Consider the following 15,073-nt stretch of genomic DNA (forward strand, 5'->3'; position numbering starts at 1 on the left):
TGTATTATCTCCCCACCACTTCCCCTCTCTGCAACCTTTGTGTATTATCACCTTTGTGTTCTCCCCACCACTTCCCCTCTCTGCAACTTAAAACAGTTATTTTCTCACTTTTCCAGTTCTGACAAAGCACCATGGACCTGAAATGTTGACGTTGTTTCTCTCTCCACATATGTTGCCTTAACCTGCTCATTACTTCTGGCATTTTCTGCTTTTGTTTTAGATTTCCAGTGTCTTTTTTTGCTTCTATTTCTAAATTCTGTGACATTTTTCTAATATCACTTAGTAAATAGCAAGTTAAGTTCCATATGATGAAACTACTTACGGGAAAATATGCTGTAAAAATAGAATACAATCCAGTAGGGTGCCACAGGGATTTACTTACAATCTACAATCAATAATGATGAAGGGAACAATTTTATTGTGGTCAGTTTTATTTACTGAGGCTATAGGTGATGCAAAGCTAATTCTTTTTGTTATGGTTTAACAAGGGAGATGACTTTACCAAAGCTAGGGCAAACAAGAAAGTTGTTAGGATACTGTCTGAGACAAAAATATGAAGGACAAAACCTATTCTAGGAGAGTGACAGATAGAAATTGTGGTGGTCCTGACAAGAATCTAATAATCCTCTCTTGGTACAAAGGTGGTGCTAAAGAATTTATCAATTAGAATTACTACACCTTAATCAAATCTGGATTAGGGTTAGGGTGCATCATTATTGTGAAGAGAGACCTTCAGTACTTTGTTTGAAATGTGTTAAGATGAAGTTCCGAAATTATTCATGTAATTACCTCTCATGTTTAATATCGTGAATATACCTTCATAAAACCACTGTGGTCTTTTCTAATGGTGTTCAGAAGAAGGAGGCTCAATTCTGAGCAGATTGTTTTGGATTCCTTGCACTGCCAAGGTCAAATATGCAACTCATGCAACAAATTGCGCATTTTTGACAAAAGCAGAGATACATCAGGCATACATTTTAAATAACACGAGACATTATTATACAAGATATACATTTTCACAGCCATGGTTTTTTTCAATCTATTATATTTGGCAACATTTTATTACACTTTAACAAAATATTAAAATAATAATCAAGAAATGTACATAACACAATAAGTATTCAGTCTTCGGGTTTACTCTCTCATCCTTACAGAAGAGTCCATTTTCCCTTTTTATAAGGCCGTAAATGGGTTTGGCACAGAATTCTCAATCTTTGCATTTATTTTGTTAGGGTCTGGTGGCACTGACTGTTTCATGCAGTCCTCTGGAATTCTGCATCTGTTTTTCATTTTACATGAAGAGCGCTATAAATTTCACAATATGTTGTACAATAGGTAAGGGTGTTTTCAGTTGTTACTCAGCAAATACAAGATCAGATAGTTTGATTTAATAGCTGTCTACTTCTGATATCAGAAGAAGAGAAAGTTTTTTTTAAATCTGTTGCTTTTAGTTTGTAAAATTGTCAACTTGACTCTCATGTGTTAGAAACCTTAGAAGGCAGATGAACTATGGACATGCACCAAGGTGTAATCTATTCATGGCAGAACATATTGTGTAATTTATAAAAATCTCCAAGTAAAATAAAAAACAGGTGCAGTACAATTGTGAAAATTGTCCACATGAAGAGTCTCAACCTGAAACTGTCCATTTCCCTCCACCGATGCTGCCTGACCCTTGAGTTCGATCAGCAGTTAGTATTTTGCTCCAGATTCCAGCATCTGCAGTCTTGCATGTCTCCATTTTTGGGAATGTTGTTAAAGCAGCTTTTCTGGGAATCTCATACAAGAGAAACAGTCCCCATGGCTGCACATCCTTCTGTTCTCAGAGATTTCATGTAGGAAAATGCTTAAAGCATCAGTAAATAAAATTGTTATGGTTGGAACTCTCCCCCCCATTGCAAAACTCAAACCAATTGGGCAAAAAGAGACATAAATACTGTGAGAAACACAGTACAATTAAGAAGATGGTTCAGCCAAAACTAGCTGTGACACTTTGTGCACAGACATCTGCAGTGGACAAATATGGAAAACAGTACAAACTAATTTGATATCAGTTGGCTGCATCCATGAGTATTAGAAATCTGCTGTACTTCATAAGATTACCAAAATAAAATCCTAGTATGTATTTATCACGTTTTCCTTAATAACATGCTGCAGATTCCATGGATGGGGAGTGGAGGTCTCCATTTTATTAATCAGTTTTTTTACTTGAATGCTTTCAACTTCCATAGAATGTAAAAGGTGATGTAACTGTTTCTGGAACATTGATGAAGCATAATAATAAATCAATGGATCGAGGCAACAGCTCACACTGCATATGCATACACATGGCATGTAGACAAAATACAGGGAATCACTTGGTGCATGAAAAAAATGAAGATAGTGTATCAGCAAAATTATATTAGTTGGTGTAAAACAGACAATAAACACACCAAGTACAATTATAGCTAGAAAGAAAGCATGTCTCTTCCCGTACTGGTTTGCCATACTTGCTGAATGAAGGGTTGAGATAATACTCCCGTAACAGACTGTGGTTACAATCAGGGGAATTACAAAGAATAGAATACATAAAGAGGGAAAATAGTAGACAGAATACGTTTGCAGTACTGAAAGAGGTAGCACATCATGGCAAGTTGTAATATTCAAGTCAATGACATACACAGTTTGTTCAATTAAGAAGAGTGGCAAAGCACCACAAATAGCTAGAAGCCACATGATGAGACAGAGCCCTACTACTCGTCCCCGGGTCCTCCAAGAGGAAGATTTGATTGGATAAACCACAGCAAGAAATCGGTCAACACTAATGCACATCATCAGCAGCACTGAACAGTACATATAAGCATAAAAGCCACCAGTAACCAATTGGCACACAAAAGAGCCAAATCCCCAGTCATTGCCAGAAAAGTGGTAGGAAATCTTCAGAGGAAGCAGCAGCACAAATAACAGATCTGCCACAGCCAAATTCATCATGTAAATCACTGTTGGATTTGTGAACTTTAGTTTAAAGAGGAATATTAGGATTGCCAGGAAGTTAAGAGGCAAGCTTGCAGTAAATACAAATGTGTAAACAAAAGGAATGACTAACGTCATCCATTTGCTCCTCAGATATTGCCTTGCTACGTCTGAAACTTTCACTGTTTTGTAACTCCTTGAGCTATGGGAATGATTTCCATTCAATTCTTGTCTTGACATGTTCTGCTGTGAATTGTTACATTTAAGAAGATCATGAAGCTGGAGTCCAGCAAAGGATCTGGGAAAAAAATTGCATTCGGGTCTTGAATTCCTCTCTGAAAATAGAAGAAAATATTATTTAGACACATGTATGCCACTAAATGATAACAATTAAGAACATAAGGACTAAGAGAAGAAGCAATGCAGTCAGCCCCTTCAACCTGGTGCAGAGAATTGCAAAGATCAATAACGTTGAGGTGTGAAATCTTTCCCTATCTCAGTCTGACATGCTGACACCCTGCAAGTATTTCCAGTCACAACCTTCCCTGTTATATCCACTAAGATATGCATAATGCAGTAAGACTCCAAGGCCAGCAGATTTTCCTGCTGGATGTTATTTCTGTTCCTATTATCCCTGACACATTTTTCATTCACTATTTTTTGATGTTTTGCAGTATTATAATAAATTTCCTGGTAAACCTGCTATAGAGGAAGTGTGGGAAGCAGGACTCTGGTTAATTTAAAGAGAACATGGGAAAGGGGCCCTGTCCCATGTTTCTCCAAATCAACACTTCTCTCTCCCCCTCCCCCACCTGGCTCCATCCGCCTTTCATCCCCCACAACCCCACCCCTGCCCCCCAACCGGTCTGGTTCCACTTATCGCCTACCAGCCTCTGTCTCACCCCTCCCTCCCACTTCTACATACCAGCTTTCTTCCATCTACGCTTTCAGTTCTCATGCAGGGTCTCGATCCGAAATATCGACCATCCTTTTGCTGCTTGACCCGTTGAGTTCTGTCACCAGTTTGTTTATTGCTCTAGATTCCAGCATCTGCAGTCTCTTGTGTCTCAACTAATGTTGTTGCGCTTTTAATATAGGTATAAATGTGAAATCATATTCTGAGCCATGAAATCATGGCTGAAAGGAAAAAAAGACCAGATTATATGCCTATCTATTTGCTATTTGTGAGGTTGCAAACTTTTGTTGGCCACTTCAGTCTTCCTTGTGCAGTGGTTGCAGATCCACCTCCATTACATCTGGTTTCTCCTTCAGCTTCAGTTCCTTAATTCCTTTCACTTTAACATCTTACTGCAATCATACAAGGCCCTGATGACACTGCACCTGGGATACTGTGTACGGGTCTGCTCTTTCCTCCTGTGCAAGAATATATTTTGCAATAGAGGGAGTGCAACAAAGATTTCTGGAAAGGGAGGGGTGGGGTTATCCTCCAAGGAGAGATGAAGCAGAGTGGATCTCTCCTATCTTGGCAGATGATCTCATTAAAATGTACAAAATTCTTAAGGGGCTTACTGAGGTAGATAGAGAGATGATGTTTCTCATGGCTAAGGATGTCTAGACCCAGAATTCAGAGTCCCATAAGTGATTTGCCATTCAGCACTGAGATGATAAGAAATGTCTTCACCGAGAGAAAAGCAAATTTTCAGAGTTCTCGACCCTCAAGAGCTCAGGCTCTGAGTATATTCAAGACAGGTCAATATACTTTTGGATATTAAGGGAAATGCAGGATATAGGGTTAGTACAGGAAGTGGCACTGATGTAAAAGATCAGCTACAATTTTCTTGACTAGCAGAGCAGGTACAAAGGACTGAATGGCCCACTTCTGCTTCTTGTGTTCTTATGAATTTACTCTTCAATCACAATGTACCCCAACTTTCTTAAAAGCCTTTCAAGTTTTCATTCTTGTGAACATCTTTTAAGCCAATATTTGGTTTTTACACATACTGATGACGAATGGTTGGATAAACTACTGGAGCCACTGAACTTTGACTCTGAATCCAACTGTGGCCCCCAGGTGACCTCCTATGGCCCCATCAGTGCAAATTGTAGTTGAGTTTTATTTTTCTTATTTTAATAATTTTAAGTACTGTAACTATTCTACTTGTATCATTTATATTTTAGTGAAAACCTATTTATGTTTGTATATTGCTTCTCTTTCACCTTTAGTATATTTTTGAAGTGCCGTTCTTCAACCCCCACTGCTCCCCCTTCCCCAGTTCATTGAACCATTTCAGCTTAGGCCACAAAGTCACTGAACAAAAACGATCTAAAACTCCTTCTTCCACTCTTTCACCGTCTCACCACGCCCCATCTCATCTGCTTTCAATAATTGCCCCTTGCTTCAAAACTGCAATGGTGTCGATCCCAAACATTCTTCATGTCAAAACACTTCTTGCTCTGATAATTCTTTGCAGAAAACAATTTCTTATATTGTCCAACATGCCGTTTAGTAATCGTTAGCACTGATGTTTCTTCATCACAGACATCCTAAGCAAATTCTTTCCCTATTTGCCTTTAAAGTCTTTCATAATTTTTAAAGATTCTCTTCAACTTCTTTTATATACTTCTATTCTTTGCACTTAGTGTATATAGTCAGTTTCTCACATATCTTAACTATTAATTAATAACTTTATTTTCTCACTCTAACTAGCTGTGTTTTTCCACGAATTAATTATTGACAGGAAAAGCAGTGAGTTGGCAAGCAAGTCTTGTCTTGCCATCACACTCACAACCAAAGAATGTCCCGGGGACATTAAAAGACCACTAGTGAAATTAAAGAAATGCATCAGAAATTTTACAAGTGGCTAGGTCCATAAATAGCAATGCAACAACTAAATCATCTGCTTTCATTTGTTGGTTGAGTTCTTATATCGGCCTGAATACCATGAAAGCTCTATAGATCTGCTTTGAAGTGGTCGCTTGGGATCTTTAATTTCTGCTTGAGAGGATATGTGGTTTGAAACGACAGTCAGGATAGGTCCTGAAATGCAGGCAGTAATAGGGGTCATGATTAAAGGGAGTTGACTGTCTTCCTGTTGGATTTGCTCACTCTAATTTTTGGTTTTGGCCAGTTGTAATTCCCACTGACAAAACCGTTTCTAAAAACATGGACAAAACAAAAATCAATGGTTTATGGGGTTACAGTGCTAAACGGTCCTCTCTTATCACGCACAGGCGATGTGCGTCTTGAGATTACGGTTCATCGAGAGAAGTGCATTCTGTGCAGGTTGACCGGGAGCCGAAGTGATCTGTTCTACGCCTTCTATTACCAGCTCCCAGATATTCTCAATTTCCCCTATCCCTCTCCTTCTCCTCTACTGCAGCATTCAGCATCTACACCCACCTCACACACACTCACACCACCTTTCCCCCCGCTTCCTCCCTGACCCATGTCTCACCAGGTTGGAGACCCGAGACCACGGGAACCAGGACGATCCACAGCACCAGTTGAACTTTCCAGGACATCCCTACTGACAGGATCCGCGTTCTCTTCACAATCCGGATCCTGCTATAAGCGAAGCCCAGTCTGGTAACCGCCTCTCTTCCGCAGGTCTTCTCTCTATTTTAGCTTCAGAAGCTTATCAGACGACTTCAGCTCGAAGTTAACATTTCCTCATTTCGACTCTCTGAGTGCATTCCAGTTCCACGCTTCCTGGATAACGTGCGTGTTAAGGGAGTGTTCTTAAAGGGAACGTACCTCTCCCAGTGATCCATATTCACATTATGTTCCTGCATTGCAATTGTGGCTATGCTTCCAAGTACTAAATATCCAAAAGAACTATTAAAATAAATAAATATGAGGGTGTGTGTGTGTGAAGAAAACTAAAGCCATCATCTTCCAACAGGCCAGAGACAATTCCCTAGCCACAAACCCTTCTTTCTCCGTGGCAACTTGTGACATCAGTATCTTATCTGATTCCAGCATGAGCTTCAGACTTAATATCTTTGCCATTGCTAAAGCTACCAGTTTCTACTCTATTAAATTGCCTGACTTGGCTTCGCTGCCTCAATTTCTCTTCAATGTGAGGCACAGAAGTTTGTTACAAAGAGAAATTAGCTTTTATTTATAGTAAAATGAACTAGCAACATTCAACTCAGAGGGATGAGTATTTTATGGATAACTTTGTTTCAGATATTCGGATATAGAAACTTCAGTTTTATCTTTTTACCATTTTCCCATCTCTGATTCTATTAGGAGGTATACCTTTATGTTTGTATGCTCTGCCCTTCCTAAGAGGCTCTGCTTATCATTATCCATTTTGCAACCCTCTGCTATCACCTTGACTTTTCTATTTAACTGCCTAAATTGCCCCACACCAAAACTCTCACTCCCACTATTTGATTTAAAGTTAGGAGACACTTCTTTATACAAAGGATGGGAAAAGTTTGGAATTCTCTTTCATAACTGACAATTGTTTCTAGGTCATTTGTCAATTATATATCTGAACTAGAGCATTTTTCTTGCCAAAGGTATTAAGGAATCTGGAGCAAGGGCCAAGTAGCCCTTAAGTGGCAGAAGAGGAGGCTGAATGGCCTACTCTGAAAGTTCTTACTTTCTTGTGCAAGAGAAAAACCTACAGTTTTCCATTCTTCACACTGTGCTCCAGTGCTAATTTCCAATTTTGAAAGACTTTCAAACTTCTGCCACTTTCAGTGTGAATTATTTTCCAACTTCTCTCCTGTAATGAACTGCCTCTGACATTAAGATTACAAGCACAAGAGGAAAAAAATCCATTTACAGGAACAATTCCTTTTAAATTTACGTGTTGAGAACTGATGACTTGAGGACGTATGCAGTCAACATTCCAACCCTTTCAAAATCATGGATATTCTTACCTTCAGTTTTCCTCCAGCATAAAAATCATATGCGTCAAAAGGTGAATGACTATATCTCCTGGCATAGGCTTGCCCACTTGATGATGAATGTGAAACACAAATATTCAAAATTGTGAGTAGCAGTGATTAGCAGAACTGTGCCATGTGAGGTAAGGAGGTCTGCAGCCAACATCCTCAACACCCGATATTCCAGTGGGGATGGCAATTCCAGTGGCAGTCAGAGTAACCATGTTCTCTACTTCTGTTCCAGGGAGCAGGTCATACGGTTGGAGGTCGTTCAACTAATCAGATTGGCTCATCTTTACGGAGGCGTACGGATCGCAAAGCAGCTAGTCAAAGAGTAAGAGATATAAATTATGTTTAAATTGCCACACAAGAAAATAGGTGTATACACATGGGATAAAGAAGGGAAATAGAAAGCAAAACTATTAAAAGTGAAATACGTGTTTAAAAATCTGCAACAGTTTAACTAGATGTACCCTTGGGCAATCATGCAGAGACAGCAAGGTACAGTCTTATTCAGTTATTATGGATAATATGCTGCAGACATCTTGATCAGAAACCTGCAGATGTATAACTCTTAGATTTTCCTATTATATATACACAATCTGTTATATACTATGTATTGGGGTGTACTGATTTTCCACATGTTCTCCCAATCATTCACCATAAGTTGAGCAGAAGAACTTATGGAAACTCGGGAGAAATTGCACCTTATGGTGTGACACAAAGAGTGATACCCAAGTACAAGACAATCAGGATAAACTTAGACAAAATTGAACTCTGGGGTCGAATAGTCCAGGTCATTGTTAGGAACAGGATTAGGCCATCTGGCCTCTGAGCCTGCGCTGCCAGTTATGAAGATCATGGCTGATCTTTTACCTCAACATCATTTTGCTGCACTACTCCCATGTCCTTAGATTTTCCCATTATCCAGAAATCCATCGATCTCTGTTTTGAATGAACTTAGTGACTGACCCTCCACAGCCCCCTTTCTGGTTAATAAACTAGTTTCAAGGCACAGATTTTATTTAAATGTACATAGTTGTATAATAATTTAGAGTAAACCCCTTAAATGTGGAAGAAAAACTAAAATCTCGCTGACCAGATTATTTAAGACTCACTTTTGGATTTTAGAACATTACAGCACAGTACAGGCCCTTCGGCCCACAATGTTGTGCCAACATTTTATCCTGCTCTAAGATCTATCTAACCCTTCCCTCTCACATACAGTAGCCCTCCATTTCTCTATTATTCATGTGTCTATCTAAGAGTCTCTTAAATATCCCTAATGTACCTGCCCCCACTACCTCTGCCGGCAGTGTGTTCCACGCACCCACCACTCTCTGTGTAAAAAACATACCCCTGACATCCCCCTTATATCTTCCTCCAATCACCATAATATTATGTCCCCTCATGTTAGCCTTTGTCACCCCGGGAAAAAGTTTCTGACTGTCCGCTCTTTCTATGCCTCTTATCACCTTGTACACCTTTATCAAGTCACCTCTCATCCTCCTTCTCTCCAAATAGAAAAGCCCTAACTCACTCAACCTATCCTCATAAGACATGCTCTCCAATCCAGGAAGCATCCTCGTAAATCTCCTCTGCACCCTCTTTAAAGCTTCCACTTCTTGCTGATAATGAGGCAACCAGAAATGAACACAATACTCCAAGTGTGGTCTAACCAGACTTCTATAGAGCTGCAACTTTACCTCACAGTTCTTGAACTCAATACCCCGACTAATGAAGGCCAACACACCATATGCCTTCTTAACAACCCTATCAACTTGCACGGCAACCTTGAGGGATCTATGGATGTGGACGCCACAATCCCTCTGTTCCTCCACACTGCTAAGAGTCCTGCCATTAACCTTGTATTCTGCCTTCAAATTCGATCTCCTGAAGTGCATCACTTCACACCTTTCTGGGTTGAACTCCATCTGCCACTTCGCAGCCCAGGTCTGCAGTCTGTCAATATCCTGTTGTAATCTACAGCAACCTTTAACACTGTCCACACCACCAACCTTTGTATCACCAGTAAACTTACTAACCCATCCTTCCACATCCTCATCTAAATCATTTATAAAATCCACAAAGAGCAGGGGTCCCAGAACAGATCCCTGCGGAACACCATTGGTCACCGACCTCCAGACAGAATACACTTCATCTACCACCACCCTCTGTCTTCTATGATCAAGCCAATTCTGAATCCACACAGCCAAATTTCCCTGGATCCCATGCCTCTTGACTTTCTGTATGAGCCTTCCATGAAGGAACCTTATCAAATGCTTTACTAAAATCCATGTACACCACATCCACTGCTCTACCTTCATCAATGTGCTTTGTCACATCCTCAAAGAATTCAATCAGGCTCGTGAGGCACGACCTGCCCCTCAAAAAGCCATATTGACTGTCCTTAATCAGCCTGTGCTTCTCCAAATGCCAATAAATCCTGTCTCTAAGAATCTTTTCCGGTAATTTGCCCACCACTGAAGTAAGACTCACTGGTCTGTAATTCCCAGGGTTATCACTACTCCCTTTCTTAAACAAAGGAACAACATTTGCCACCCTTCAATCATCTGGCACTACTCCTGTGGCCAGTGAGGACGCAAAGATCATTGTCAAAGGCACAGCAATCTCTTCCCTCGCTTCCCGTAATAACCTTGGAGATATCCCGTCTGGCCCCGTGACGATGAGTTCAAAATAGATCTGGTACTTTATAATCTGACAGTGTAAATCTGAACCTTTGCCCTTGCCTCATCAAATTCCTTCACTTGCAAAAGTCTACACTCTGTAGATACTGGAATCATGAGCTCATCAACTGTGTTTTGGCATAACCCAGAGGTTGATATCCCAAGGTACCACAAGTTCTGTGTTGGCTGACAGCTATTTGATTACCTAATGAGATAGGAGACTGACAGTCAACTGGTTTACTACTTGTTACTACTTGCTTACCACAAAATCCATGTTCCACAGACACTGACACATGTAATTTAAAACTTCTCTCTTTCTCATGGCTCCAAAACCCTACCCACTGATTGTGAGGTGACTATAACTGAATGAAATTGAGGTTTGTTTGCTCATGCAAGAGATCTGAAGAAATCTGAATACTGACAGAATCATGTCACACACTTATGTGTGGTCTTCGGAGCATTGGCTAAATCCATGAATACAGTTGAGGTTGGATTGAAGGTTTGAATCTGCATCACAGTGATGAAACAATGCAGACACAATTAACTCAGTCCAACCAGATCATCTTTCCTCTACTCAAGCAGTGGTTCTGGTTTTATGTACTTAGCTTGTTTTCATATCCCTTCAGCCATCTATCTAATCCTGTTCTTTTAGTGTCTGTTTTAATTGCTAACACTGGTAGTACATTACATATTCATAAACATTTCTGTAATGAATCCATCTTAAATCCCTTACATCTGAATATGTTCTTTTTGAGAACCTGAGAAAATACTGAGGTTGTGGAGTGTGACACAATGTGATGAACCCATAGCTTATCTGTTAAGAAGTGTGACTAAAACTTAGATCAGCTTTTCAACTGTATCTGAACCGTGATAAGTTGAAATATGATCCCACCTATTCTATTCTGTGCTGTTAAGGGATATTGTTTTTCCAAGGTTAATGAAAATAAATGCCTCATATTTCTTTTCCAAATGCAGCAAATGTCTTGCTTTTGTCCTGAGCTGAAATAATAAATAAGAAGCAGGAGCAAGAGTAGGCCATTAATTAAGATCATGGCAGATCTTCGTCGTCGTCGTGGCCATCCCTCAAGGTCAAGCATGATGGTCTTCATTCTGTTGATCTATTTATGGGCTCTCAAGCAGCTTATGAGTCCAATCTTGGCTCTGAAAGTTCTTCTGCATTCAGGACAGGTAGTTCCAGATGGCAGATTGGGCTTTGGTTGTTGCTGCCTCTCTTTCCATTTTCTTGTCTTTTCCTCTAATTCTGCACATCTGTTGGCTTCGAAAGTTGCTCTTCCTTCTCGGATGATGGTTTGCCAGAGTTTCCTGCCCTTGGCATTGGTTTCCCAATTGTTGATGTCGATGTTACATTTCTTCATGTTGGCTTTCAAGACGTCCTTGAATCTGTTCTGTTGTCCGCCTCTTTTACGTTTGCCTACTTTAAGCTGGGAGTAGAAGATTTGTTTCCGCAGATGTTCATCTTTCATCTGAACAACATGACTGCTCCATCTTAGTTGGTTCTTGATAACGTAGGCTTCAATGCTTGTTGGTTTTGCTTCATTTAGCATGCTGATGTTGGTTCTTCTATCTTCCCAGATGATATTTAAGATATTTCGAAGACAGCGTTGATGGAACTTTTCAAGTGCCTTCAGATGTCGTCGGTATGTTGTCCAAGTTTCTGATGCATACAGGAGTGTTGGGATCACCACTGCTTTGTACACTAACATTTTAGTGTCTGTTCAGATGTCCCGATCATGAAAGACTCTTGTTCAGAGACGTCCAAAAGCTGTTCTAGTGCATTTAAGACGATGTTGGATCTCGTTATTAAGGTCGACGTTGGAGGAGAGGAGATTTCCAAGATATGGAAAGTTGTCCACATTTTCCAGCGTTGTTTCGCCCAGTTGGATTGATGGTTCTATCCAATTTGTCTCTGTTGGTGACAGTTGGTAGATGATCTGAGTCTTCTTGGAATTGATGGTAAGTCCAAGTTTCGTGTACGCACAGTTGAAGGAGGTCAGAATCTGCTGTAGGTGGTTTTCTGAGAGAGCTGCAACACAGTTGTCTGCGTATTGGAATTCGTTGAGGGAACTCGTGGATGTCTTGTTTTTGGACTTGAGACGGGCAAGATTGAAAAGTCTGCCATCTGTTCTGTAGATAATTTCGATTCCTGGGGGTAGATCGTCCTTGATGATGTGGATGATTGTCGCAATGAAGATGGTGAACAAAGTTGGGGCAATCACGCATCCCTGTTTTACTCCTGATTTGACTTGAAAAGGCTCACAGTTACCGTTGCTGACCATGACTGTGGCAAGCATGCCATCGTGTAGGAGTCTCAGGATTCGAATGTACTTTTCAGGGCATCCATAGGTGGATAGGACATCCCATAGGAGTTCCCTTGATACTGAGTCAAAGGCTTTGGTGAGGTCGATGACTGCCATGTACAAAGGTTGAAGTGTTCACGACGTTTTTCTTGTAGTTGTCACATTGTGAAGATCATGTCGATTGATCCACGTGATGGTCTAAAACCGGCTTATGTCTCCAGAAGGATCTTCTCGGCTAAAGGCTTGAGCCGGTTGTTCAAGATGCGGGTGAGGATCTTTCCTGCTATTGCTAACAGGGAAATTCCACGATAGTTTCCGCATTCGGATCGATCACCTTTCCTTTTGTAGATGGTAACGATTGCTGAGTCTCTAAAGTCTGCTGGTACGTCTTCATTTATCGAGATCTTGATGAGAAGTTGATGCAGTTGATAATGAAGCAGGTTACCTCCAATTTTGTAGACATCGGCTGGTATTCCATTGAGTCCAGTGGCCTTGTTGTTCTTCAAGGTTTTGATGGCTTCCTTGACTTCTTCAAGTGTTGGTATTTTACTTAGGGAGTCATCAACGGGCTTTTTTGGAATGTTGTTAATCATATTCCTGTCAAATGAGACAGTTTGATTTAGAAGATCTTCAAAGTGCTCCCTCCATGTAGAATTGATGTCAGCATTGCTCTTCAGGATGGTTGAACCATCTTTGCTTTTGAGAGGGGCTTGACCGTGAGTGGATGGGTCAAAAATAGTTTTAGTTGCATTAAAAAATACTCGAGTGTTGTTGGCGTCTGCTAGTTGTTGGATTTCCTGAGCTTTCTTCCTCCACCATTGGTTTTTCAGGTTTAGGGTGCCCTTCTGGACTGCAGCCTTGCACTCCTGATAGCGATTCCTTTTAGTAGCTGATTGTTAGTCATTTTGTAAAATAGTGAAGGCTTTTCTCTTTTCGTTGATGAGTTGTTGGAGTAGTTTATCGTTATCATCAAACCAATCCTGTCTTGAACCCAATTGTTTCCTTGCAGGAGGTAATGATAGCATTCTTCAATTTATTCCAATGTTCTTCTACAGACAGTAGGATTTGTTGAGGCAGTTATTATTGAAGATTTTGCTGGAACATCTGTATACGGTTGATGTCCTGAAGGATGTCAACATTGAATTTCTTAATAGTGTTCTGATTTTGGTGCCTCCTTTTGGGCCGAATCTTCATTCTCATGGTGGATGAGATGAATCGATGGTCTGTCCAGCACTCGTCGGCTCCAGCAACAGCCCTTGTTATCAGTATATCTTGTTGGTCCCAAGCTCGTACGATGATGTAGTCGATGAGGTGTCAGTGTTTGGAGCGTGGATGCTGCCAGGAGACTTTGTGCCTGTTTTTATGGTGAAATGGGGTGTTTGTAATCACCAGGTTGTGTTCAGTACATTTGGTGAGGAGGAGTGTTCCATTGGCGTTGACCTTGCCAACTCCTTCCTTGCTTATTATTCCAGTCCAGAGCCTATAATCTTTCCCGACTCGAGCACTGAAGTCTCTCAAGAGAATGATCTTGTCATTATTGGGAACAGAGGAAAGGACGTTGTCAAGTTGGGCATAGAAGTTCATCTTTACTTCATGTTCAGTGTCCAGAGTTGGAGCATAGACGCTGATGATGGTGGAATGTTGGTTCTTGACGAGCTGGATTCGCAGAGTCATGAGACGTTCGTTGATTCCCAGTGGTTGCTCTGTCAGCTTCTGAAGTAGGCTGTTTCAGATGGCGAAACCTACTCCATGGATCCTCGGTTGTTCAGGATCAAGTCCTTTCCAAAAAAAGGTGTATTGACCTTTCTCTCCCTTTAGTTGCCCTTCTCCAGCTCTGCGGGTCTCACTCAGAGCAACAATGTCAAAGTTGAATTTTTGAAGTTCCCAGGCAACAAAGGCAGTTCTCCTCTCTGGTCAGTCTGAGTTTGGGTTATCCATCAGAGTTCATATATTCCAGGTTCCAAATTTCATAGTTTCACTTCTTGATGTTTTTCGACCGCATGATGGTGATCCCTCTGGACGTGGCTTTCCAGACAGGGTGGGGTGAAGCAGACTATTTTTAGTGCACCTTTTCTAGCCCCTTCCCAGTTCAGGGTGAGCAGAGTGGATCCTAAATAGGGCTGCTCAGACGTGAATACTGCTACCGAACAAGTTTCCTGCTTCTGTCCAAAAGTTGAGCGACTGAATCAAGTATTCACTGCTTTTGTGCCGGTTCTTGACTAGGAGCTTCCAGCCATCACATTGCCTGCTCCCGTC

General features: G+C 40.8%; 1 protein-coding gene across 1 annotated transcript; it reads right to left on the bottom strand.

Moving 5' to 3' along the window:
• Positions 1-1,008: 1,008 nt before the first annotated feature.
• On the bottom strand, positions 1,009-6,605 carry LOC127572556 (proteinase-activated receptor 1-like). The gene is made up of 2 exons (XM_052019947.1): positions 6,369-6,605; positions 1,009-3,287 (listed from the first exon to the last, which is right to left on the bottom strand). Exons 1-2 carry the CDS (start codon positions 6,433-6,435, stop codon positions 2,116-2,118), a joined length of 1,239 nt encoding a protein of 412 aa, XP_051875907.1. The 5' UTR covers positions 6,436-6,605; the 3' UTR covers positions 1,009-2,115.
• Positions 6,606-15,073: the final 8,468 nt, after the last annotated feature.

This window comes from Pristis pectinata, chromosome 7 (genome assembly GCF_009764475.1).
Source record: "Pristis pectinata isolate sPriPec2 chromosome 7, sPriPec2.1.pri, whole genome shotgun sequence".
Lineage (NCBI taxonomy): Eukaryota > Metazoa > Chordata > Chondrichthyes > Rhinopristiformes > Pristidae > Pristis > Pristis pectinata.